Below are 26,066 nucleotides of genomic sequence, written 5' to 3' on the forward strand. Positions count from 1 at the left end.
TGTCCCTCTGGGAGAAGGCATAGTGGGGAGACTGAGAAGGTTGCAAAGTGTCCACACTGGATAGTACAGCCATGCGCCTTCAGGGAGATATTCACCTGGCAGGTGAACACCTGTTACATGACGCTCATGCGCAGTTTTCCCTCTGATAATACATGTAGGCTACTGTAGTGTAACATAGTAAAACACTAGTTCAGCACTGCATGTACACACACACACACACGCACGCACACACACACACACACACACACACGCACGCACACGCACACACACACACTGCTGAGAAGCCATAAATCTACCAATTCCAAATTTGACCTAAGCTCAATTACAGGCCCGTGTTTATTATTAGAACAAAGGCGCTCTTATTAAAACGCGTATTTGCATGTAATCCCTTCAGCAGTGCACCAGATTATAAAGCCTACCTTGCTTCATTTAGCCTACAATTACATTTTCCGACCTTTTAAATGCTCTTTATCAAAACAACAGCTACATGGTTCTCCGTTATATTCCAAATGAGAAGGAGGAAAAATAAACCAAAGAGCCTGTAAAATCAGGAATTTGCCAAATTAATAGCCGTGCATTAAGCATTAGGAGCATTAAGATTAATAGCCGGCAAACTCACGACCAGTGAAGACATAAAACACCACAACACACACATACATATATATATATATATATATATATATATATATATATATACATACATACATACATACATACATACATATATATATATATATATATATATATATATATATATATATATATATATATATATGTATAATAACTAATTCGAAGCAAAACCTTCAACCTGCAGCTGGACAGGAAACTTTTGATATCCTGATCTTGTACGCAGAATTCCTCTTTAGCTTAGACTACAGACGGCAGGTGGCGGGTTACCTTGCACGGTAAAGCAAATATTTCCACAGAATCCAAGACACAAAAATCAAGTCTTCCGTAAAGCCTTCCACTGGAGGACGCAGCCCAATTCTCCCCTTGTGGCAGCCAGTGCGCGGCTGCAGGACAGCTGTTGCTGACGCAGTGGTGTCCTGCAGTGAAACCGGAGGAGTCGCTCCAGGTAGGATCAGATCAGACCTTTGACACTTCAGCAGAGGAACCGCGTCCCCAGTTCCCACACAGCTGGTCGCTCCTGCACGCATTTCCGCCGGCCAAAGCGCTTTTACAACGTTTGTCGCCAAGTAAAGCCAACAGTGTTTTTAAGTGAAGTGCCGCCGCAGCGCAAATGGAACGTCCGGGACGATCCGGCTGCAGACACCGCGGAACTCCAAGCACACACTCATAAGTGTTTTATTCAGCTGATCCGCCTGCAAGATCTGCTTTAGAGTAGGCTACTACATTTATTAATTATTATATTATTGTTATTGAAGCACTTATTTATCAGCGTAGACCGGAGAGCTCATGATATGTTTCATTAGGCTAAATATTTCTCGCTGAGCGTTTATTTTGAATTAGTGTATACACTATATAGGCTTATTATTGTAAAGTGTATTTTTGAACACACCACAGACTGATAGAAAGTATGTCATTGTTTCAGTTCTTGTTTGTTGTAGGCCTAGGCCTACTTTGGAATGTGTAGGCCTACAAGTGAAAACATTTGCCAAAAAGTATTATGCAGTAGACTTTTGTGAATACAATATCTTCATTTGGATTAGCTGGTTTTCACATTTTTAAAAGTTGAGGAGTGAAGTAGTTTCCATAGTTTTCAGATGATGAATTTGGCTTTATTTTCTTTCTTTTTTTTTCAAAAAGAAATGGAGGGACATGAGGTGAAGGATGACAGTCTCTTTCAGGATATAAAAAATTATGAATAGTTCCTTGTGTCGTGTTTTCTGATAACCAAGTTTATATAAACAGTTCTACAACACGATATGGTCTACAACAATTTTTTTTGCATAAATCATTAGAAAAGAAATAAGTACTAAAAGCCCAATATTAGGAGCTAATAAAAGTATCTAGGAATATGTATCCCCCAAATAAGTGTTTCCCATACAACCACCAGGGGGAAGCATAATGACTTTAAATGTTCCATATAGTCATTTTATTCAAACATGTACTATACAACTATAACCTACATAGCTCTCCTTGTGAGAAGTGAAAATAAAACTTGAAAAATGTGTGGACACTATTAAAATGTCAGTAGGCTACTTCATAGACCCTCTTGTGATAAATGAAAGAGGAGACTAACGGTTACTTGTCATGTTCACAGGCCCGATAAGTGGGCCAAAAACTGCTGAAGGGCCAATATCTGATGTTCTGGCTTAAACATGAGAGAAACAATACACTTAATGATGTTATAGAGAAGCGTTTAAATGACAAACTATGCATATTTTTGATAATATTTGATAAAATAACCTCTGTATGTGCAGTGAGAGGGACTGGACTGCACACAGTGTGATTGGGTGAGTCATGTCGACGTGAAGGCTATATTTGGCTGAAAGGTGTGTAGTATGATTATACAAGGAAAATGATATCTGCGATTACAAATGTTAACTGGGTGTCACCTGTTTCTTGGAAACGGAGCCTGCGGCAAATTTTCCCCACCTCCTCCTCTCCTGCGTGAGTTTCAGGACAGGGTGCAAATAAGCATTTAACGCAATAAATATTGTCACTATCAAAGATATTAAACATATATCGGCCTAAAGAAAAAAATTTCCATAGCCTACTCATGTAACTTTTTAGTCTGGGTTATTATAGCACTGAGGCTGTGATAGTGTGGTGATCTATCAGGGGCAATTCTGGGACAGTTTTACAGTGTTTTCATGTCATATTAATGAATGACCTTTCTCCACGTAATAATGTTTCCAAATCTGATATTAATTTTAAACTGAAAAACTCAGTGTCAACGGTAGTAGGAACCCGTCTAAAAGGATGACGGTAGGGGATCATTAATGGCGTGACACCGTTGCCATGGAGACACCGCTACATCCGGACGCTCGGTGAAAAAGGATTGTTTTGGCGATATACTTAAATTAGTTTACATTTAGCTTACGATAGAAATAATACATATTAAATATACAAGTACTTACTGTGTAGCTAACTAGCTACTAACGTCAAAAAGAGCTAAACTTTGAGTTCCTGTTAACCAACGCTAGGCAACTGGCGAAGGAGGTTCGTAAGTTAAAAATCAGCAAACGGTAGCTATATACGTTTAGCTAGCTAGCTACCATTCACAACGTTCATGTTTTGATATTTCCATTTCACGCAGATAAAACATGGACTCTGAGTATATAAAAAAACACTTGGGGAAATGTCTGGCAGACGGTCTCGCTGAAGTGGCCGAGCAGCGTCCTGTGAACCCCATCCAGTATCTCGCCCACTGGCTTTACAAGTACAACTCAAACGTAGAATACGAGACAAAGGTAAGCTGCTGTTGGGTTTTCTGTCAGTAGGGGAAGCCATTACACAACACAGTGTGTGTATACAGTGCTAAAAAAAAAAATGTATGACCTATTCATTCGTTTTTTTATAAGTATAGCCAAACTGGCGTTAAGTACACCAAGTGCTATAACGTTACGTAAGTGCAAGTCTGAGGTACTTGTACTTTCCTTGAGTAACGTTACTTCTTGTTTGCTACTTCATACTTTTACTCCACTACATTTATTTGAAAGCTAATGATTTCACACAAAAAAAATTAAAATCTATGATCAAAATATGATAATAATACACTTAAAAACAAAGTTACAAAGTGCTTTACATCGTTGAATCAGTAATAAAACATTTACCGACTGCAATGAGGCAGACACAGTCAGACAGTTGAAATAATACACTATGTAAAACAACAACAATAATAATACAAAAGATAAGACATGTTGGAAATAAAATGATTCCTAATTAATTCCTGATAGTTAGCTACATACAGTGGTTAAAAATGTCCTCTGCCAGCTCCAGCATTAAAATAAATCTGCTTACAAGTTAATTATAAAATCTGTAATAATAATCAATTATAAGTTTAAAAGATACTGCTCACAGAGGCCATTGTGCCTGCAAGGCTATTTTGGTACATTAAAGCAGCTATAATACTTTTTTTTATATCAACAATGGAGTATGTTGATATGGAGAACATGACCTCACCCACCGCAAGGAGACTTACCGCTGGGAAACAGGGTTAATAGCAATTAAAGAGCTAGTAGTAAAGCTACTTCTGCTCATACAGTACCTCTACTGCCTCAGAGCCCTGATCTTCCAATAGGTTTTAAGAACTGCAGTAAAGGATGACAAAGACTTAGATAGTCTAAGCTCCTCAGACTTACTGCTATAAAGCTTAAAGGGGCTGAGGCAACAAACACCCAGTCACCTTTTATACCTTTAGCTCGGACTTTAGAAACTGCTTACAGGGCCCTGCATGTCTGCAGATCTATGGCTCATAAGAAATAACAGGAGGTCAAAACCCTCTAGAAAGCATTCCTTTTTGTGTGTGAAACTACAGGTATCAAGGCTGTTAAAATGTGAAGCTTTTTTTCTGTTGTTTTACCATTTCTATTTGCAGAAAATGGCCAATTTGGCACTGCTGGAGCAGGAGCAGGCGAAAGCCAGAGAAGAGGCGTTGCACCAGGAGAAGCTGAGGGAGGAGGAGCGAAAGATCAGTGAGGCCTTGGAAGACTCTAAAAAAGTAGGTTGTGTGACAAAATCCCCGTTAACACTGTGTTTTAGTTCTAATTACAAAACATTATTGTAACTGAACCTCCATTTACCTTAGGACATCTAAAACCTTCTTCTAACCCAGTGTTTAGATACCATTTTGTTACGATAAGAAAGGTAAAAGGATGATCCCTTACTTAAACCTACATTGTGTAATTTTTTTTAGTTGATTCTTAGCAAAAACCCCTTGTTCTTTGTTCTTTCACAAATATTTGCTCATTCATGTGTAATTACTTCCACCAACTAATCAAAGTATTCTCGTAAGCGCAGAATCTGCCATTCAGAATCATTCAGAATACATACTAGCGAGTCGCTCGAAGAGCCCAAATGATATATCAGCGGGCCGATATTATCGGCCGATATTAGGCATTTTCCAAACTATCGGCATTTATAATGGCCAATAAAAAAACTATATATATATATATATATATATATATATATATATATATATATATATATATATATATATATATATATATATATATATATATATATATATATATATATATAAAATTTTAATTCATCAGAATCATTTTTAATGACAAATGATACTGATAATTGAATATTTAAAAAATAAAATAGAAAACGGACAAAACACCCTTCAACCATGTTCTGAGTGTGTCCACCAGATGGCACTCTACAACCTCCTTGTTGGCAACACTATTACAATATTTTGTTGTTATTGTCTTTTTGTTCAAAAGGACTTTAAATTTCACATCTTAAGTTTGTATTTTTATACATTTTATTTATCAGAACTTTAATATATTTTGATGTTCCTCTGTTCTGTTGAGACAATAAAACAAACTATTATTTTTAAACTACATTATTATATTATTTTAGTGAGGACTCATAAATAACTACAAATAACTAATGTTAAGGAAATCTGTTTTGTTACGCATTTCTGGATTTTTTTTTTTTAATATATATCGGCTGATTTATATCGGAATATCGGTCGGGCTCTAGTCGATTGAATGACGGTAGCCATGTAGCGCCTCCATCTTTAAAATACATTAGCCAAAGAGGGACATATTGTACACATTGTGACGAATGCCAGGGGGAGATTTCTCGACAGGGAAGCAAAAAAGAGAATTAAAACGACAACGTGACAGGCAAAGGAACAAGACCAAAGTTAACATTGGATTGGCTAGAACAGCTGTGTGTAAACAATGGGAGATACTAAGAGCCAATATCGGGTTCAGCCACCGTAGGAATTACAACGTGCTCGGAATGGGAAGGGCTAGAAAGTCATATTCAGTTGGTTGTCATATACAATTTCACCACTAGATGGGAGAAATTCTTACACAATGTAGCTTTAAGTTAATTTTAAGCAAAGCCCGAGAGCTAGGAGGGACATCAGACAAAAGAAAAAGAAAGGAAGGGTCTATCCTCACATTAATGTACTCCACTTATTATCCAAATGGAGTACATGTTTTAAAAACTTTACACAACATTTTGAGCCAAATCTATAAAGAGAATATCAACATCACCACATCAACAGATCTCTGAGAAGGATGATGCACCCCTGTTAGCCACAACAGAAGCTGCTGAGGACAACAAAGAGAAACCAAACTCCACTGATCCAGGAAGCCAGCAGGGCACAGACGAAAACCAAAGTGACGCTCAGGAAAATGACACTGAACCAGAGGTGATAAAAACAGCGGATCTCAAATCTGTGTTTCTGGTGGTGGCGCCTCCCTCATCTTTTGCAATCACTTCTTTGTTTGGTTTGATTTTTGGTTTGGGGCAGAGTATCATGATTATTTTAAAATGCATCATTTGCCTAATGTGGGTGTGGAAATAGCTACATAATGGTTTCAAAATGGTTTAAGAAGATGGTGTGTCCGCCAGGTGAAGGTTACAGATAATGTAAGCGGACCAGAGTCCCCCGAAATAAAACCTTTGGAGACCCTCAACACTGAGGTCAAAGAGGAGTCCACAGAAGTGCCTGTTGAAAAAGACGAAGTGGATCAGAGGAGCGATCAAGCTGAAGAAAAAACAGAGGTGGATCCAAGTGACAATCATGTAGAAGAGAAAACGGCAAGCACCAATCAAACAGAAGAGAAAGAAGTTGACCAAGATGAGGAGAAGGTGATATGATCGAATTACATCTATACCAATTTAGTACCATGATATACAACAACTTAAAAAACTAATAAACTAGGGGTTGAATTTAAACACAGAGCAGATGGCAAGATGTTTTCTTTTTGTTTCACGTTGACACTAAGTATACATATTATTCTGTTTCACAACGGCTCTGCAGGTGGTTGATGAAGCTGACACAGCTGAATCTGAGCAGACTGAACTGATACACTCGACTCCCAGCCGAGAAGCTGACAACTTAAAAACAGACAAAACAGAAGAGCTACAGGACAAACAAAGCCCTCGTTCCCCTCGAGACACAGAGAAGGTGATGAAATACAGGTTATATGCATGAGGATTTAGGTCGCCATGTATACAGACTGAGAACGCAAGAGATGCGGGATAAAGAGCAAGGAAAGACACTGGACAGGTCAACAGAGCGGTAAAGAAGATTTGAGGCAAAGTCAGCTGAAGATAGCTTACACATTACAGGCCAGATGTTCATTCCCATAAACTACACAGGTGTCCAGGTGAAGAAAATACAGACAGGAGTCAGGTTGAGAAAAGGCAGATCTACTAATTGTTCTACATCACACCATTTCACCCACAGGTTGATGAAGATGCAACTGGTAAGTTGGAGTCAGCACCACAGAGTGAAGGTCTCAAACCAGAAGAGACATTTTCTAGTGAAGAAACAGAACAGGAGACACAGGAAAAGGTGGCTAATTTTTGCAGAATATGTCCGTCACACAAGATAAGAAAGCCGAGTCCAGAGGGAGGTAGCAGTGTTGAGATTGAGAACCAAAATGTCCCAGCAGCAATAGACAGTCAGCCAGACTACAACAGAATCAAGTGATAGAAATGCAAAAAAAGGACACATTTGTTTAATGCTTAACCAGAGCTGTTCTGAACAACTCATCTCAGGAGGCAGACGGGCAACGCACAACTGAGACCACTGAGAGCTCGGCTCCTGCTGACAGCGACGCAGCAGTCGAGGATACAGAGCCGAGCGAGACACCACAAGAGGAGCCTGAAAACACAAACATCCAGGAGAAGGTAGACCTTGTAGGCTAACAGGACAACAAGTGAAAATGAGACAGTAAAAAAGTATTTATGATCTATTTAAAATGTGAAAAAAAAAAATCACTTACATTTCAGAAAGTTGTAACTGTAATGGTTTCAGTGGTGAATACAATCTAATAAAGCTTTGTGTTGCTTTTCAGGAGGAAGAACAAGAAGCAGACCATACGTGATCAAGTCATTGTTGTTTGACGATCAATCTTTTACACAAGTCAAATGATTTCATAGCTGCAGTATACATGTAGTTTGATATGCAAATATAAAAACGTGCAAAAAATAAAATAATTATCACCAATACATACATTTTTATATTTGGTTTACTTCAGTATCTCTGTGCCTATTGTTCAGTGTTTCTGAAGCAGGCAAGGTGTGAAATCGTCAGAGGTGTCAAGTAACTTTGTTACCTTACTTAAGTAGAAATTTTGGGTATCTATACTTTACTGGAGTAATTACCGGTATTTTACTTTTTACTTCTACTCCTTACATTTTCACACAATTATCTGTACTTTCTAAATTTTAAAAATAGCCTCATTACTCCTATTTCAGTTTGGCTTGTTTTCATTCCAGCTCGTCATTGTTTAAAAAAAACAAAAACAAAAAACCTATCCAGATAAATTGCGCCATCCAGATAGAGTGAATTTGATTGTGGTTGGATGAGAAGCATAAACCTATACCATTCTAACACCCTATTGGTATGTACGCAATCCATTGCACCTGTATATGACACAAATCACGTCACACTCCAGCAAGGAAATAGCAGATGTACAGTGGGGGAAATAAGTATTTGACCCCTTGCTGATTTTGCAGGTTTGCCCACTTACAAAGAATGCAAAAATCTACAATTTTAATCATATGTACATTCTAACAGTGAAAGACAGAATCCCAAAGAAAATTTCAGAAAATCACATCATATGAATTTATTAAAATTGATAACCATCTGATGAGGAAAAACAAGTATTTGACCCCCTGGACAAACAGCAAGTATTCTGGCTCCTACAAGCCAGTTAGTCTTTCTTTAAGACACAGCCCCAATCCGAACCAATTATCTACATCAAATACACCTGCCTCACCTCGTTACCTGTATAAAAGACACCTGTCAACACCCAAACAACCAGCATCCAACATCACCACCATGGGCAAGACCAAAGAGCTTTCTACGGACATCAGGGACAAGATTGTTGATCTGCACAAGGCTGGGAATGGCTACAAGAGAATCGGAAAGCAACTTGGAGAGAAAAGATCAACTGTCGGTGCAGTTATCAGGAAATGGAAGAAGCACCACACCACCGCCAACCTCCCTCGGTCTGGGCCTCCACACAAGATCTTGCCTCGTGGGGTGTCCCTGATCATGCGAACGGTGAGGAATCATCCCAAAACCACAATGGGGGAACTGATGAATCAACTGAAGGCAGCTGGGACCACAGTTACAAAAGAAACGGTTGGTAACACACTACGCCGTCATGGATTGAAATCCTGCAGCGCACACAAGGTCCCCCTGCTCAAGAAGAAACATGTACAGGCCCGCATGAAGTTTGCCATTCACCACCTGGACGACTCAGAAGAGGCCTGGAAGAAGGTGATGTGGTCAGATGAGACCAAAATAGAACTTTTTGGCCTCAACTCAACTCGTCGTGTTTGGAGGGCAAAGAACACCGAGTACAACCCAAAGAACACCATCCCCACCGTCAAGCATGGTGGTGGCAACATCATGCTTTGGGGGTGCTTTTCAGCAAAGGGGACGGACAACTCCATCGTATTGAGGGGAGGATGGACGGGGGCCATGTATTGTGGAATTCTGGACCGACATCTCCTTCCCTCAGTGAGAGAGCTGAAGATGGGTCGAGGATGGGTGTTTCAGCACGACAACGACCCTAAGCACACCGCCAAAGCAACAAAAGAGTGGCTGAAGAAGAAGCACATCAAGGTTCTGGAGTGGCCTAGCCAGTCTCCAGACCTGAATCCGATTGAAAATCTTTGGAGGGAGCTTAAAATTCGAGTTGCCAGGCGACAACCTCGGAACCTGAATGATTTGGAGGCTGTCTGCAGGGAGGAGGGCCAACATCCCTGCCGAAATGTGCACAAACCTTGTCACCAACTATAAAAACCGTTTGACATCTGTGCTGGCCAATAATGGCTTTTCTACAAAATATTAACATGCTGTTTGTCCAGGGGGTCAAATACTTGTTTTTCCTCATCAGATGGTTATCAATTTTAATAAATTCATATGATGTGATTTTCTGGAATTTTCTTTGGGATTCTGTCTTTCACTGTTAGAATGTACATATGATTAAAATTGTAGATTTTTGCATTCTTTGTAAGTGGGCAAACCTGCAAAGTCAGCAAGGGGTCAAATACTTATTTCCCCCACTGTATGTAGCCTAGTACGAAGATGGCCGTGGCAGAGACTCAAAGAGAACTCAAGCAAAATGTCCCAAGCACCGGCAATTTTCTTGTCCAGTTTTGTTATCTTACATCGGTTGCCCTCGTAGATTCCTGCAGCTAAGCTTGGATGTACATTTACATTCCAATAAAGGCTATTGATAACATGCCTCAGAAGTTTGACTTTTTGCACCATTACAATACTTATAGGCAACTACTCATCATATCTTCCGCTCCATGAAACACATGTTAATGCTCAGTAGTAGGCCTACACATACCTGTATATGGTTCTTTAATGTATTTGCATTGTACTCAACAGGGGCATCCCACATTTTTTAACATTAACATTTTAATATAACATTATAGTCATTACGGCCTTTAGAAAAATGTTTTTTTGTGGAGGTGGGGTAGTGCACTATAGGCCCATGGGGCAGCCTAGCTTTTGTCCTTAATGGCATTTTTTTCCCTTGCATTACTTTTACTTATATACTTTAAGTAGTTTTGAAACCAGTACTTTTACAGTTTTACTTGAGTAAAAAGCTTGAGTTGATATACTGTGAATACTTTTGACACCTCTGGAAATCGTGTCAAGGGTTTTTTTTTTAAATAGTGATTATGGTTCATCTGACCTATTTCCTGCCATATGCACACAGTAGGCTACAAGTCAATCTAATAAGTCACTTCATTTTGGAAATAATGGAACACATTGCAACACTATGGTGTGATATTTTTGTGCGAATGACGGTGCAGATTTCCTAAAGTGACCTTTTGAACTGAAGGAAGAGGGCCAACGCTGGTGCACAGTGGCGGCTTTGTATTTAATTTTTCGGTATCTGCAGTTGTCTTACCGCTGCAGACTCGATGACGGCGTCACTTATCAAACACAGCTGCGTGTAATCATGTCCGATCAGTATCTCGGTCCAAAACAAAGCTCGGTTTGAGCAACACTGGGAGGATCCACTGTAGCTGCGGGTTAAAGGCGCTTCTGGCCGCGGTGCAGTCACAGAGGATCGAGCTGTTGGAGCCGAGATGCAGTAATGTAAAACGGGCAGAGAAGAGAAATGATAATGGGAATCCTAGCCAACGCCGTGGAGGTTATCGGCGGCCTCATCACTGGGGTTATGAACGGTTTTACTAATATTTTTCTCACATCGCCGCTGAAGGCTACTCTCAAATATTTGGAGGAGACTGAACTCAAAACTCTGAAAGGAGGTAAATCCCACTTTTTTTTTTAATCCACCAAAGAAGTTATGCAAGTTATATTTCATAAATGGTCAAAATGGTATGTGTGTGTAAGAAAAAAAAACTATTGTTGGAATGTATTTATTCTGTTGCTCAACTCTTAACCTCTTACCTCATTTCTTCTCTCAGACAAAAGGATCCTAAAAGCGAAATCTCTGTGGGAGGGGTCCGGGGCTGTCATCATGGCTGTGCGGAGACCTGGATGATTTTTGTGCAGAGAGGTAATGGCAATCACAGTTCTTATGACTAAATATCTTGAAATTAATGATGAGGAAGTTATTGGCTTTACGAAAAGGGATTTAGAGCCCCTTAACACCCCACCCCCCTCCTTGAATAGCTGGTTAAGTCATCTTATTCCACAATGTCTGTCCTAGATATTCTGTATTAAACTGTATTGTTACATTTAAGGTACCTTTTCGAAACTTTGGGATCTTCACTATTCTGTGGGTTTGAACAATGCTGCATGTACGAGTTATGTCTGAACGCAACAACAGCGGTGTCAGGTTTTAAGACGTCTTAAACCTCTCCTTCCGTTTGAATTTATTTAATACATTTCCACTTTAACTTTATTAATCCACTAGATGGGGGGAATTCGCTTAGTCTCCCATGCACAGTGACCCATCATAAGAGGCGTGTTGACTCACCGTTTGTTTTGGTTATACACGTGGATCCGGTGTAGATGGCGTGCTTCCAGTAAAGGCTCAAAACTTTAAAGTCGGATATCCATTTCATTTTCAAACTAAAGTAGGCTACATCCATAAACCGTTTTAATATTTACAGTAAATGGCTACATCTCAATATAGAACCCCCATCTTTACCCTGTCTAACCAACAACCCACAGACCTCACTGCGTGCCACACCTGTAACGATTAAGTCCTGGACTGCCCACAGCGCCACCTAACGGCCACCATTGAAATAGCTCCAACACATTAATTAAATGTTTTTTACATACATACATACATACATACATACATACAACATCATAAATGTTAGCCACTCAGTTAAATAACAATATGAATGCAATTGATCATTAATAAAAGGTTAATCAAGTGACGCATCTACAAACGAGACCAATGAAATTAAACCTTAAGAAATAACTAACTACAAAACCTTACAAAAATATGTAAGAATATACAACCTGCACCAAAAAAAAACTATTGGGAGTAGGTCTGGTATTTATTTACCAGTTGATGTAAGTTGTCCCTTTTTTTTGTATTTGCAGTAGTGCACAGTGAGCAATCTGACTGTTTGATGTTTATGTCACTGGCTGCAGGAGGCTGCAGAGCTGTCCTCTCTGAAGCCCCAGCTGGATGAGCTCGGGGTCCCTCTGTACGCTGTGGTGAAGGAGGACGTCGGCACCGAGGTCCAGAACTTCAGACCGTACTTCAAGGGGGAGATCTTCTTGGATGAAAAGGTGAATTCATTTTTTTTTTTTTTCCTCCCTAATGAATCCGTGTGAATAACTGTCAGTTCCCCCCCGATACTGAGGTTTTTCCTTTTTTTTTAAATCCTTTTGAATAAGAGTCATTCAGGATCTGTGTGAAATCAGTTTAAGTATGCGGGAATGATTCAAGGCTTCTGGTTGGTGTGCTTGCATTGCAGAGGCGTTTTTATGGGCCCCGTGAGCGGAAGATGGGTCTCATGGCGTTTCTGCGTGTTGGCGTTTGGATGAACGGCCTGCGGGCCTTTCAGAGGGGCTTCATGGGAAATGTTTTGGGAGAGGGTTTTGTCCTTGGTGGGGTCTTCGTCATTGGACGAGGAAATCAGGTAAAGCTTGTTTTGTTCCATGTCTTCAGGTATTAACTAAATGCATTTATTACATTACAAACTATGTAAAAGACAGTAACACAAGCACACTTGGAACTGCATTATGCATTGTTTTTATTCTCCCACAGGGAATTCTTCTGGAGCACAGAGAAGTTGAATTTGGAGATAAAGTCAACATTGAAGATGTCATCCGAGCTGTCAGAAGAATATCACAAGAACTTCTGCCTTTAGAGATGAAATAATGCTTTGTATTACCCCTGAAGGATAAGAATCTCACATAAAAAATGACATCCAGCTATACAAATTATCATGTAAAAGATGTTTAGTTTATAGTGTAAAAAAAAAGTCAATTTGTGAGTTTCCTGGTCTCTAGGAAAACCAGGATGCATTGGAGTATGACTGTGTAGTAAAAGACTCTGAGTGTGTTAATGATGGTCTGTCTTTAAACTCTAGAGAGGGAGCGGACCTGATATCCAACACTCAGTTTTCTGTATTACTCTGTGATACTGTTGTGTTATCTTGGGAGCCAAGAAACCTTTGACCAATAAAACACAGCTTTGTGCTCTACAGTTTGTTTTTGTTATTCACTGCTTGGAAAAATCTTTTCAAATGTTGGACTTCTTGAGGTCATCTGAGTCCACATGGCAAGGGTGGGGGAGTTTTCAGAGCCAACCTCAACATGTAAGATCAGCCTGGTTTCCTGCAGGGCCTTCTTTCACATTTAGTGTTTATTGATCCAAGTTTGTTGTCTCAGATTGAGAAGTTTTGTAGATTTTTCTCCTAAGCACTGTCTCCTCTCTTACTTATACGTATACTACCAGAGCAGATAAGAGAGAGGGAATTTGGAGACAAAGCTGATTTTTTTTTTTTTCTATCCTGGAGGTTGCAACAAAAACAAATGAGATTTAAGTCCAGTTTTATTAGGTTGGGTTTAGTGTTAATGTTTCTTTGTGTCTAAACCACTGAGGAGGCAGACCTGATGCTGAAAACCACCTCAAACCACAATGTTACAATAAAGGATGTCCAGTTGTGTTGCATTATTTTTTTTGCATCAGTATCTGACAGGCATCACTGATTTTCTGTTGTAATGCACACCCTGGCAGTTGATTTGGCATAATAGTCGTCCAATCAAATACTCTCAATAAACTTCAAAGCAGCCAATCGACACGGCCGGGGGCGGAACTTTTTAAACCGCCAGAGAAATGTCTCAGGGAGGTGCGTTAGATCATTTTGCACAACATGGACACAGGTAGGCTAATATTTAAGTAGCTGAACTTAGTGAAATTAATTTACAGAGTATGGGATGAATTGCAAGACGCTGTTTTTGTTGTTTTTGTTGTCGCCTACCAGTGCGCTTCCTAGCCTATAGTAGCTAGTTTGCTAGTATTTAAGCAGAATAACGTTACATGAGAAAAGCTGCCTTGTTGTCTGCACCGCTCTGCGCTTGAAAGAAGAAGATGATGTTTGGTAAATGTTTTGTTTTGTTGTGTATGATGGGCTAGATAAGTCTACATTCGTTCCCGGATGTATCAGATATCGTAGCGGAATAAATTAAGACGCAATTAAACTTAATTTTCCTAAATCTATCTGGGTGTCAATAATTACACGTTAAATGTCGCCTTTGTCGCTGTCCGGGGTGCTGAAGCACTGAGACGTCTGGGGGAAACCCCAAGGTGACGACATGACACACTGTTATCACGGGTTAAGTTTAGTGACATGTAACCATGGTAACACCGTGTGACATCCTGACTCTTAAGTGGGTCAGGTCTGAGCTAAATAAACCTATTAAATCCTATTTCTATCCTCACCTGCAGTTTATTTGTTGCCCTTTTGTATTAATGGCCTAATGTCCTTAATGTAAGGGGAGTTGCAAAGACTAGACATGTAATGGACTTGTGTAGTCCTACTTGATGTGTTTATTTTTGTGTGAGGCTCAGACAGGTGAGAGAGATGCAACATGGGCAGGAATGGACCAAAGTGTGACTCCAGGGGGCCAAAGAGTCAGCTATCATGTCACAAAGCAACCTGCGTCGGTGAGTTGCATTAAGCAACTCTTACGTTGCTTAATGAGTTGCTTAACTAAAGAAATATCACAACAATCACCATGCAAATGTGAACACAATATAGTCTCAGCGTGCAGGGAGCACAGCGCACAAATTGCCTGAGGATCCCATTCCTTCTGCTGTACGCTGCTGTAGGCTCCTCCACCCGGAGCTGAGCCCCCGGTGGAGTGTGTGTGAAAGGGGACCCAGCCAGCCTCCATGGCTCACTTGTCAGACCCGTCCCGCAGGGAGAAAACCCCCGGGACCCAAGGGTCACACACGGCTGCACGCAACCTCTTACGAAAGAAGGAGCAACGCCGACGTGGAATCCGATCCTCCTCACCCATGGGCCGGGTCATCCTCATCAACTCTCCTGTGGATGGTAAGGAGTAGTTGGTCTGGCTGCATGTGTAGTGCACATGACAACCTACAGACTACTGAAGACAAAACACTGGTTTATGAATCTGACAGACAAAGAATTATGGGTAATTCTTTTAGGATTAAGATAGATTTGGATACAGCAAAGTTGAGACTTACTTAGCAGGGTGCATTTACTATCTTATATCTGCATCACACTGACCGGATCTCAACCTTTTTGACTGAAACAATCAATTAAAAAACCTTAGACAATAACATTGTCAGTACTTGAAAATGAAACAAGCAATGTATCTTAATATTATTTCCCAAATGTTATTGTTGTATTGTTAATGCATAACGCATTTAATGTAATTAATGCATTTAAATAACGTTTAGTTTCTTTGATATAGACCTGATACTTTATAAAAGATAACACTTTGTTTCCATCTTTACTGCCCGGTTTTTGATCGACATTCAAGGGAACTGAAAATAAAAGATGCACAGGAGTTTGCAGTGTTTTAAAAAAATAAAATCAGAGTAACTGCAGCTTTGCTCTTATTTTAAATCACCTCCTCGGTTCTGTCATTTGGATTTGGTGGAAGTTACCTCCTCTCAGAAGCAAATTAAGTTCTAGTTATGACTATTATTGGCTTATTGACACAGCATCCATGTTTCTTTCTGAAAAGTATTTTTATTGAGTGATTCAAAGACTTTTACACACAAGATACAAAAAAAAAAATCTGTGCGATGTCTTTAGGTGGAGATGAGAGTGAGGACCTCCATACGATCACAGTGGATAAGAGTGTGGACGGCAAGCTCGGCTTCAGCGTGCGTGGAGGCTCGGAGCATGGCCTCAGCATCTTTGTCAGTAAGGTGGAGGACAACAGTACAGCAGGTAAACTGACGTGCTACTGTGTGAAATAGTGTGATAGAGCCACTTTAATCCTGATGTCCTTTCTGACTGTAGTAACTGTACTTGTGTTGCTCTTGTGACAGTGCTTGGGTGTATTTGTGTCCACAGAGGAGGCAGGCCTGTTTGTAGGTGATAAACTGGTGGAGGTGAACGGTGTCAGCCTGGAGAGCATAACGATGAGCAGCGCTGTGAAGGTCCTGACAGGCAACAACAGGCTGAGGATGGTGGTGAGACGCGTTGGCAAAGTCCCCGGCATCCGCTACTCCAAGGAGAAGACGACCTGGTGATGAAGAACTATTCCTGTTAATATTAGCTCAGTTTGTCACAGAAATATTAGATCCTGACCGACTGTGGACAATCTTCCAGGGTGGACTTGATACACAGGCGTATGGTGGTGGAGGAGAGCGGACAGACACCTTCGGATGCCAGCTCAGGAAGCGCTCTCCAAAGGATCGTCCACCTTTACACCACCTCAGACGACTACTGCCTGGGCTTCAACATCAGGGGGGGGAAGGAGTTTGGTCTGGGCATCTATGTTTCCAAGTACGAACATCCGCCATGGAAAACATTCTCTGCTAGATCACGTTTGTTTTCTAAAACATTGAGTCGTTAAAAAGTCTCTCATGCTTACTCCTGTCGTGATGTTTTAGACTGGATCCTGGTGGGCTGGCTGAGCAGAATGGAATAAAGATGGGGGACCAGATCCTGGCTGCCAATGGAGTGAGCTTTGAGGATATCAGCCACAGCAGTGCCGTGGAGGTGCTGAAGAGCCACACGCATGTCATGCTGACCATCAAGGTGAGAGCGGTGGGGTGCTGGGTAGCTCACCTGATAGAGCGCGCGCCCATATACAGAGGCTCAGTCCTCAACGCCGCGGGTTCGGTTCTGACTTGCGGCCCTTTGCTGCATGTCGTTCCCCCTCTGCCAAGTCTAAGATGTCCTGTCAAAAATAATCTTAAAATAAAATAAAAGATGAGAGCAGCGATGGAGCAGAGTGCCTAAAAATAAAATGTTTCTAAAAAATATTTTGCGCAAAAAATATAATGATAAATGCAAGACTATACACATGCTTTTATTCCTGTAACAGAGCCAGTGATTCAAAATGTTAATGTGACGTTTATGGATTGCTTTAAAATAAATATATTTTTTCAGGTTTCATTTTTTAACATTCTATATAAGAAAACTGCTCTCCAGTGGTTTCAAGCTTAAACAGGATTACGTGGCATAAGTAAATATAAGGAGAAGTTGAGGCAGGTTGTATAGAGAGGATTTGTGTAAAATTTTGAGCTGACACAAATGAGTGCACAAGTTTTGATGTAAAATGAACAAATGTCAGCCTCCAGGGAACATCTATGCTGTCAAGAGAATCTGTTTTTTTAAAAGATTAATGGTCGGAAGTTGTCATGAAGTTTTCCAGAGGGTAAAAGTAATCCAATTTGATAGAAAAATACCTGAAAATATGTAATCCTTTGGTACAGTGGTGAAGTTGGAGCTTTCATCTTTATAAAACATGTTAGTAGAAGTGAAGTTGTATCAGTTGAATGTTTGGTGTTGAATTCCGTGTTAACCACAAGCAGAAGTATCACGTTTCATAATGACTCTTTGTAATCAGAAAGCACGCCGGCTCTTTCATTACTGCCTCGGTTAGATGACCTGACACACATTTAACTTTCTGACCGGTTTCCTACCTTTCATCTTTAATTCTCTCACAAATACAAACCCCACGAGCCGCGTCGCCACACAGTGGACGTAGCGGCGGTTTGTGTAGCAGGGCCCGACAGCTGGCATGCACTCGTAATATTCCTCGCTCACTTTACTTGTCGGAGCTTGGGTTTCGCGCTCTGAAAAATAGCCAGGCCGTGTGCATTATTCACCAGGCAGCCGGGATCAGGTGCTGATCAAAGCTTAGAGCCGTGTTATGGGCAAGTTTTGTTCCGAGATTCCACTCTTTGCCTTGGGGAAACTGAAGAGTTAGACAGCACCTCATCTGCCAAAGGTTACTAGAAAGTCAAGAAGAAAAATGTGTTTCTCTTTGAGGATGAAGAGTTGGGTGGTTGTGGTTCTCTGTGTGGTTCTAGGGTTACTCTTTATCAAATATAGCGATCCTATAAAAGTTTCAAGGTCTCTACTGTATCTCATTTGCATATCTTCACAGGAAGCAGGACGATACCCCGCTTACAAAGAGATGGTGGCAGAATACAGATGGCTCAATAAGCGTATGTATCGGTTTTTTCATTATCTAGAAGGCTGCAATCCTTTGTTGTTTGTCGTCTGTGTGAGGCTCTATCTGTGAGCCTGTAAAGATCACAGGACCCTCAGGGATATGCTTGGATACATTCAAGTTAGATGATCTCTTGTTTTCTTCATCAGTGGCCAATGGCACTCAGAAATCTTCCTCCCAGGGTTCAGACTCCAACTCCTCAGCCTCCTCTCTGTCGTCTGGGACTCCTGTCAGCTCTCTGAGCGGCCTGTCGCAGGTCATGTTCCCTCCCAGCCTGCATTTTGGTTTAGACATGGTGGATGTCTGCATCTCTACTGAGGACCGGAGGTCAGGGTTGTTAATGTTCAGTTATTCTCCCAAATTCGGGGGAAGCAACAGTTAAAAAATACTAAACCGAAACAGTGTATTATACAGAACGTTTTGCTTGCTCTAGGCTATTAAAATGATCTTCTTACACTGCAGACACACATTCAAAAGCAACACGACCAGACTTGATCATGGTAGTTTATTTTGTCCAGGTCTGAGTCAGAGCAAACCGAGACCGCCTCGCAGACGGACCTTCCCTCTCAGAAGACGGGTGCAGAAACCACTCGCAGCCTGGGACGGACCACTCTGCTCAAAGACACGGTGATCCGTGGAGAGGAGGTCAGGGAGAGTCGAGAGTCCCCCAAGACGTCGGTGCTGCTGGCTCTAAGCAGACCGAGCCGACTAATCAGCAGATCCCAGAGCCAAGTCACCGTGGCAGGTGAGGCAAAGAAAAATGGGGGAAACATCCAAAGATGGAATGGTTGGAATGGCCGTGTAAATGACCAACTGTTGCTATCCAATCATAGAGATCAAGCAGGAGAAAGAGAAGAAGCAGAAAGGGAAGCAGCCAGAGGAGAGGAGCACCCTGCAGCGCTCAAAAACCTTCGTCAACTTGCTATTCAAGGGTGGACGCACTTCCAGGGGCCGCTCCAAGTCGCCATCCACACACAAGGCTGGCAAAGGTAGCTGCAATTTTGCATCATGAAAATTCGTTAAAGTTGCAGTATTCCCACTGCCACAGAAACCAACACAAATTAGTTTTGAACAGGAAATTTGACGACTTTCTGAATGTTTCAAGAAGATGCTGCACTTGCTTGGGTTGCTCTGTGAAAAACTTCACACTGTGCTATGAAGACATTCACATAAGTAAATACCACAGGAAACTAAAGCCACATATGATTTAAAAAGGTTACAAATGCTGCCGTTTTTCTACATTTTTCAAACTGTCAATAAATCCCATAAAAAGACCATAGTTTCATAGTTTTCATAGTTAGTTAGAGAGAATAGTTTCTCTCTGGCCTCCCTACTCAGCACCAAACCCTTTCACTCCACATGAAGCTGTAAACTAGTCAAAAATGTATAGTTTAAATTTTTACCTAAAACAGCTGGGTTATTAGCAAACATAACTTGGTGCATTTCGGATTGAGTCAAAATAAACTACAGTGGACAACAATGGAGCTCAACGGCACGGAAGAATAAGATATATCAGACTTTGATACACTGGCTACTTATTTGTTTATAATGAGAAATACAGAATATCTTCAGCCTTTCTCCTTTGACTTTGAGAAAGCAAATCTCCTTATTCGCTCTGTGGCAGATTTGAAATCCTTAATCCTACTCCATGCTGAAAAAGTTAACTTTATGAAAAGTGAGTAATGGTGCTTTTGTGACTGATTGATGTGCAGCAACCCAAGCAAGCTCAAAGATCTTTACAGGCTGTATTCTGGGAAACTATACACTGATAGAACAGATTTATTCAGAATGTAACCACTGTATGTCATCCAGTTACATTATAAAGAGGTATTGATGGGCCTGTAGACAAACATCTTAAGATCCGTTACGATGTTTTCAGGGGGACGACAGCTCAGTGCGATGCCAAATTCAGAGATGCTTGGAGTGGTGGAGGACATGGCCCGCAGGCTGCTGACTGAGGAGGAGGTGGCTGCTGTGATGGAGACGTGCCGAAGGGTAAGAAGACTTTTTAGATTTAGCTTTTAGATGTGCTGACCTTTGGACTGCCCATAAAGGAGTCTGTGTTTACAGTTCTTTTTTTTTTTAATCACACAACATATTTCACATATCAGCTCTAAGTTTAAGTCATTGTCAACTGGATACCAAACTTTGGTCGTTCCTCTTCCACAGTACGTGGCAGAGCAGTCAGTGGAGAACTTGATACGCCACCTGCTGGCCGTGCTGGACAGACCTGAGAAGCTGCTGCTGCTGAGAGAAGTCCGGTATTTAAAAAAATAAATAATTACTAGATATTTACTTCAAAGCCTTCTTTGATACAGCTACTGATTCAGGGATTCATATTAATATAATACATGCTTTTATCCCATCCAGTTTGGACTACTGTAACTCACTTTTTACCTGCCTTAATCAATCTTCCGTACACCGTTTATAAACTGTCCAAAATGCTGCTGCAAGGCTCTTACCATGCTCCAACAGATAAAATACCGACTAAAAGGGTCACATATTACACCTATTTAAATCAGTTGCTTCCTGTTAATTCTAGGATTCATTTTAAAATGTTGGTGCTTACTTATAGAGCCCTATATGGCGGTCACCACGGTCCTCCACTCAGTGTTTTTTAAGTGTACCTTGGACTTGTTTTAAAGCTATAGTGCGTAGTTTCTGCCGCCCCCATGAAGAATTCCAAGTAATGACAACAAAACTGTCGGCGCGTCCACATGATACAAGCCTTCCGTGACTGCGCAGCATCAACACAATAACGCTGCCAAAATACTTACAGAAATATACATTTAGATCATGAAGATTTTCTTTATGCCTGCATGTAATAAATGTAGACAAACTCTGATCACAAAATAAAGATGTCTGCTCTCCACTTTGTGTAAATCCAGCCAGAGAAACTGTGGTATTACAAATACTGCTAGGAGGGGATTAAGGATTTTTCAGGATAATCTTCTCAAATCTAAATGTTCCACAATGAGACACTGATGAGTGTTTTGTAATGTAACACGTTTTTTTCTTTTCATGTTGTCTTTTCTCAGGATGCTGCTATCTCCTGCTGACTTGAGTGCATTTAATAACATGGTGACCCCTATCGAAGTCGAGGCCTACGATATCCTCAAGTATCGCTCAAGTGCGTGTGATCCTGGCCGAGTTTGTCAGAATCAGTGTGATCAGTTGCAAAAACAACAGGTCTTAACAGTCCTCATTATGCTCCATTCTGTAACATTTTCATCTTTTCGTTCTCTTCTATATTGCAGTCCAAACTCCTCCTCTTCGCTCTCCCACATCTGGTCGAGTACCCAAACGGCGCCTCATCACTCCCATCCCGGGTTAGTACCTTTCACCGCAGCTACAATACAACCTCAGTTTGATGTCATTTCAACTTTTTGATTCGATTTTGGTGTTAAATATTCTCTGAAAAACCCATCTTAGATCTTTGATTTGATTTGATTTCACAATACTATTTTCTTGCGTGCCAAGACCTACACTGTTCCACATATATACAAAACATGTACCCATACAACAAAACAAATTCTACAAACTTATATTATATCTGACATTACGGAGGAAATAATTACAGCAATCTTCCCCAAACTAAGAGGCTGGCTATTTATTACTGCTTAAAAAGGTGGGTGTGATGATTTTAAATGATTGGTGTTTTTTTTTTTTTAGAGTAAGAGTGATAGGCCTACTATATATATTGTGTTCTGAGGGAAATGTCATCCCTATGGAGGTCTATTTCTTCCAAAAAAAGAAAAAAAAACACATAAAAATAAAAATACTGTACTCGGTAGCTCATCATTTTGACAAAACTAGTAAATCAAAACTAATGAGATATTAAGATGCAATTTTGACTTAGGAACTAATTTAGTGTCTCATAAATTTGACATGAGTATTTTTTATTTTTTATCATGCATACCTGTTCATCTGTGTGCTTTCAGAACATGAAAACAGGTGCTGATACAGTTTGTGTTTCCCTCCAGATTACAGGGGAAGATTTGAGCTCCACAATGCTGAGGAGGTGGAGAAGGAGAGCCACCTACTGGATGAGCTGGAGAAGCTCAGCGTGTCTCGGCCCCGGAGGTCCAGGGAGAAGTCCCATCTCTCCAGGTCCTTCACCCCGCTCCTGGACATACCAGTGGACGGATATAACACAGAGTCCAGAGACCTCAGACCCCCCTCTGCCAGCCCCATGCTCCCCAACTGGCTGCTGGCAAGCAGCCAAGACTCCCGGCCTCCCATACGAACAGACATCGGCACGATTCGCTCCGTCCACTTTGACGAGGTTTCGCTGCACTCCACTTCTGACAAGGGGGACACGGCCTCAGAGAGAGGAAGGTCCCCGTTTAGAAACGGCCACTCCAAAAGCAAAAAGGAGCAGAGTGGAGACAGGAGTAACGAAACGGTGTTCATGCTGCAGAGTGCTGCTCGCAGGAGTCGGCCCTTGTTGTCGCAGGTGTTCAGATCGAGTCCGGATCAGCGAGCGGCGAGTGAACAGATGAACGGACATCAGGCTTCCTCTGAGAACGGACTCAACGGCTCCGAGCCGGAACAGGAGTACGAGCTCAAAACTGTCAGCATCTCCAAGACCAAACAGTCACTGGGTAAAAGGGTTTAATTGATTTAATGTCTGAATCATTTTATAAATCATTTGGGTTCAGTTCAATCCATCATGTCTTTCCAAAAACAATGTCCCGATTGTTCAGAACATTTCACAGGGGCGCCCAGATAGCTCAGTTGGTAGCGCGGGCGCCCATATAATAGAGGTTTACTCCTCAACGCAGCAGGCCTTGGTTCAACTCCGACCTGCGGCCCTTTGCTGCTGCGTGTCATTCCCCCTCTCTCTCCCCTTTAATGTTTTCAGCTGTCCTGTCAATTAAAGGCCTAAAATGCCCAAAAAAATAATCTTAAAAAAAAAAGAACATTTCACAGAACCCGCTGCGGTGCAGATTTCATAGGAACTATAGCCTATGTATAAAAAACAATAACCTTTAGTCACATTGCACTTTTCTTTAAAGTTCTTTCCAAAACATTTAACAAAAACAAATATGCAAATAAAAACAAACCGAGATGATAAAACATCGGGGGATGAAAATGACAGGAGTGGGATAATAAAACCCAGCAACATATTATATTACATTTAGCTGATGCTTTCATCCAAAGCGACTTATAATTGCTATATATGTCATATTGTGCCTTTGGAGCAACTAGGGGTTACGTTTCCTGCTCAGGGACACATTGGTTGATGTATCGCAGTGGGATTCGAACCAAGGAATGTGACATCACCGCCCTTCTAATATTAAATATTAATGAACACTTTCCTATGAATGAACTACTTTTTATCGCGGCGGTAGTCCCTATAAACCTGTTCACATTGAGGTGTCTGGATTACAGAGACTGTTTTTTTGTGAGCACCATTAATGGAAGCTCAGAGACAGATATCTCAAAACCTGGCAAGCCAAAACTATCCAATACCGAAATACTACAAAAGGAGCGTGAGAGCTTCCAGATTTAAAAAGCTTATTTGTAAACCATCTTCCCTAATGTATATTCTTCCTCTTTACACGTATACTCATCTATATTATACAATGGTTAACTTAAAGTTAAACGTGTTCATGTTAAACACAGGTGCACATATCAATACTATCTGCTCAACATTAGGTTAAGGCAGTGCTTGTATTTGATATTTGTGTACTTACAGTTCCAGGTATTTCACATCACTGACTCCCACTCTTGTTGTTGTTGGTGGTGATTTAGGTATCAGTATATCTGGTGGGATGGAGTCGAGGGTTCAGCCAGTGGTGAAGATTGAGAAGATCTTTCCTGGAGGAGCCGCCTCCACCTGTGAAGTGCTCAAGGTGACACGACATGATGTACATAACGATGAGGGTTTATGCAGAGTTCACCAAATTACATCTAAGACCTTTTTTAAAACCAAATAGAATGCAATGTAATACTTCACACAATCATACCATTGAAGGTATGGTAGTATGATGGGAAATCACATTTTATGCAGTGCTTTCCAGCACCATAAAACAAGAATCACTTATTAATAATGCAAAATGGACCCAGCTAAACAGTAGAAAATGGGTAAACCAATTAAAAATGATCAGATGATGAGCTTCCTGGCAGTAGAAGTTGTGTTAGTAATGTAACTTACATTACTGCCTTTGGCAAGCAAGAGTAAATATTTAAGACTTTCTTTTCTTCAAGAAAACTAAAGTCAATGTTTTTTAAGACCTGCAGATATCCTGTTGACACACTGTTTGACTTAAACTTTCCTTCTCGTGTCCCCAGGCTGGGTTTGAGTTGGTGTCTGTGGACAGAGTCTCCCTGCAGGGCGTAACCCATCAGCATGCTGTCGACATCATCCGAAAAGCCTTCAGCAATAAGGCCAAAGACCCCATGGTGTTTGTGGTCAAAGTCCCCAAAACCATTTTGAAAGGAGACTGACACTCTTATCATGAATTTTGAAAAATGCTTCTGGGACTAAACACATGAACTCTAGCCCAAACACACTGATCTGAGGGCAGGTATGCAATGTTGCCATTCATGGTAAAGTTAGGAATAATTACATGGACTCTGGTGACTGTTGTGCAACTACGTTGGGAAACAAAAATGGCCCAAGGCAGCAGATCATGGGACTTCCGAAGGATAAAGCAAATAATATGAGAGAAATATTGACACGAAAACACTCAGAGTAAACACATAAGCAACAAAAGTTGACAGTAAATACATTTGTGTCCAAAAAGCCTGAAATCATGAAAAAAGAAATGGTGCTCCTGATGCCTTAATATGTCACTTCATCACAACCCTGGGGCCAATGCCTGTCAAAAAAAATTTCATGTCATGTAACATACAATCCTCTTTTACAAAAAGTAGTGCAGAAGTGAATGTTTGTTTGGAATTTTTAAAAATGTGCAGGATGACAAACTGCAACTTGTAAATGGAGTGCCTTTAAAAGCCCTGTTCAGGCTTCACACGGTCATAGTCTCGCATTGCCAGACCTTCCTTCACAGCACTGCGGAGGAGGGTCTGGCGAGTCCAGAAAGCATTCCGGGATGGGAAAAAAAACGTGCTCTGGTGTAGTGGCATTTCTTTAAACCAATCAAAATCATCCTGGGAAGCACTAAACGCCGTACGGAGCAACGGCGCCTCTGCAAAATAGCCTCAGGAAGGAACTTGTTTTGGTGGAACGTGTGTATATTCAGAAGTTGTTTTAGTCATGCAACAAAAAACTCAGATTGGACAGATAGTCTAGCTAGCTGTCTGGATTTACCCTGCAGAGATCGGAGGAGCAGTTAGACCATATTCCTCAGAAATCCACCGA

At 40.9% G+C, this 26,066-nt stretch overlaps 3 protein-coding genes and 1 pseudogene across 7 annotated transcripts in view; 3 read left to right on the forward strand and 1 right to left on the reverse strand.

The window, feature by feature from the left end:
* Positions 1 to 1,095, reverse strand: part of scn4aa (sodium channel, voltage-gated, type IV, alpha, a) — a 27,334-nt gene extending 26,239 nt beyond the window's left edge. The window contains exon 1 of the mRNA XM_028567948.1: positions 898 to 1,095. The gene's annotated coding sequence lies outside the window, so the exon portion shown is untranslated. The remainder of the gene's footprint in view (positions 1 to 897) is intronic.
* On the forward strand, positions 945 to 8,114 carry dydc2 (DPY30 domain containing 2). Of its 3 annotated transcripts, none has more exons than XM_028567968.1 (8): positions 945 to 1,075; positions 3,224 to 3,377; positions 4,505 to 4,627; positions 6,155 to 6,301; positions 6,505 to 6,744; positions 6,917 to 7,063; positions 7,660 to 7,791; positions 7,959 to 8,114. In XM_028567968.1, exons 2-8 carry the CDS (start codon positions 3,231 to 3,233, stop codon positions 7,986 to 7,988), a joined length of 966 nt encoding a protein of 321 aa, XP_028423769.1. In that variant the 5' UTR covers positions 945 to 1,075; positions 3,224 to 3,230; the 3' UTR covers positions 7,989 to 8,114. The 3 variants fall into 3 exon arrangements, with proteins under 3 accessions (XP_028423769.1, XP_028423771.1, XP_028423768.1); XM_028567970.1 differs by lacking the exon at positions 945 to 1,075 and adding an exon at positions 1,095 to 1,341; XM_028567967.1 differs by lacking the exon at positions 945 to 1,075 and adding an exon at positions 2,924 to 3,126.
* Positions 8,115 to 10,982: 2,868 nt separating this feature from the next.
* LOC114548186 (peroxiredoxin-like 2A) lies at positions 10,983 to 13,772 on the forward strand (annotated as a pseudogene).
* Positions 13,773 to 14,402: 630 nt separating this feature from the next.
* LOC114548174 (PDZ domain-containing protein 7) lies at positions 14,403 to 25,951 on the forward strand. 3 transcript variants are annotated; one of them, XM_028567954.1, is made up of 18 exons: positions 14,403 to 14,452; positions 15,135 to 15,236; positions 15,402 to 15,627; positions 16,360 to 16,497; positions 16,624 to 16,798; positions 16,882 to 17,058; positions 17,166 to 17,313; positions 18,671 to 18,731; positions 18,886 to 19,063; positions 19,255 to 19,481; positions 19,570 to 19,725; positions 20,616 to 20,731; positions 20,906 to 20,997; positions 21,775 to 21,866; positions 21,994 to 22,065; positions 22,720 to 23,340; positions 24,494 to 24,594; positions 25,034 to 25,951. In XM_028567954.1, exons 3-18 carry the CDS (start codon positions 15,465 to 15,467, stop codon positions 25,187 to 25,189), a joined length of 2,673 nt encoding a protein of 890 aa, XP_028423755.1. In that variant the 5' UTR covers positions 14,403 to 14,452; positions 15,135 to 15,236; positions 15,402 to 15,464; the 3' UTR covers positions 25,190 to 25,951. The 3 variants fall into 3 exon arrangements, with proteins under 3 accessions (XP_028423755.1, XP_028423757.1, XP_028423756.1); XM_028567956.1 differs by having other exon boundaries at positions 14,408 to 14,452; positions 15,141 to 15,236; XM_028567955.1 differs by having other exon boundaries at positions 14,416 to 14,670.
* Positions 25,952 to 26,066: the final 115 nt, after the last annotated feature.

Source organism: Perca flavescens, chromosome 21 (genome assembly GCF_004354835.1).
Source record: "Perca flavescens isolate YP-PL-M2 chromosome 21, PFLA_1.0, whole genome shotgun sequence".
In the NCBI taxonomy this organism is placed as follows: Eukaryota; Metazoa; Chordata; class Actinopteri; order Perciformes; family Percidae; genus Perca; species Perca flavescens.

Excerpts from the sequence above, each read along its gene's own strand:
- dydc2 (XM_028567968.1), top strand. The coding sequence starts at position 3,231 with ATGGACTCTGAGTATATAAAAAAACACTTGGGGAAATGTCTGGCAGAC. Across the intron at positions 3,378-4,504 it reads ACGTAGAATACGAGACAAAG|AAAATGGCCAATTTGGCACT; the intron begins GTAAGCTGCTGT and ends TTCTATTTGCAG. Across the intron at positions 7,792-7,958 it reads ACACAAACATCCAGGAGAAG|GAGGAAGAACAAGAAGCAGA; the intron begins GTAGACCTTGTA and ends GTTGCTTTTCAG.
- LOC114548174 (XM_028567954.1), top strand. The coding sequence starts at position 15,465 with ATGGCTCACTTGTCAGACCCGTCCCGCAGGGAGAAAACCCCCGGGACC. Across the intron at positions 16,498-16,623 it reads GGAGGACAACAGTACAGCAG|AGGAGGCAGGCCTGTTTGTA; the intron begins GTAAACTGACGT and ends TTGTGTCCACAG. Across the intron at positions 17,059-17,165 it reads CTGGGCATCTATGTTTCCAA|ACTGGATCCTGGTGGGCTGG; the intron begins GTACGAACATCC and ends GTGATGTTTTAG.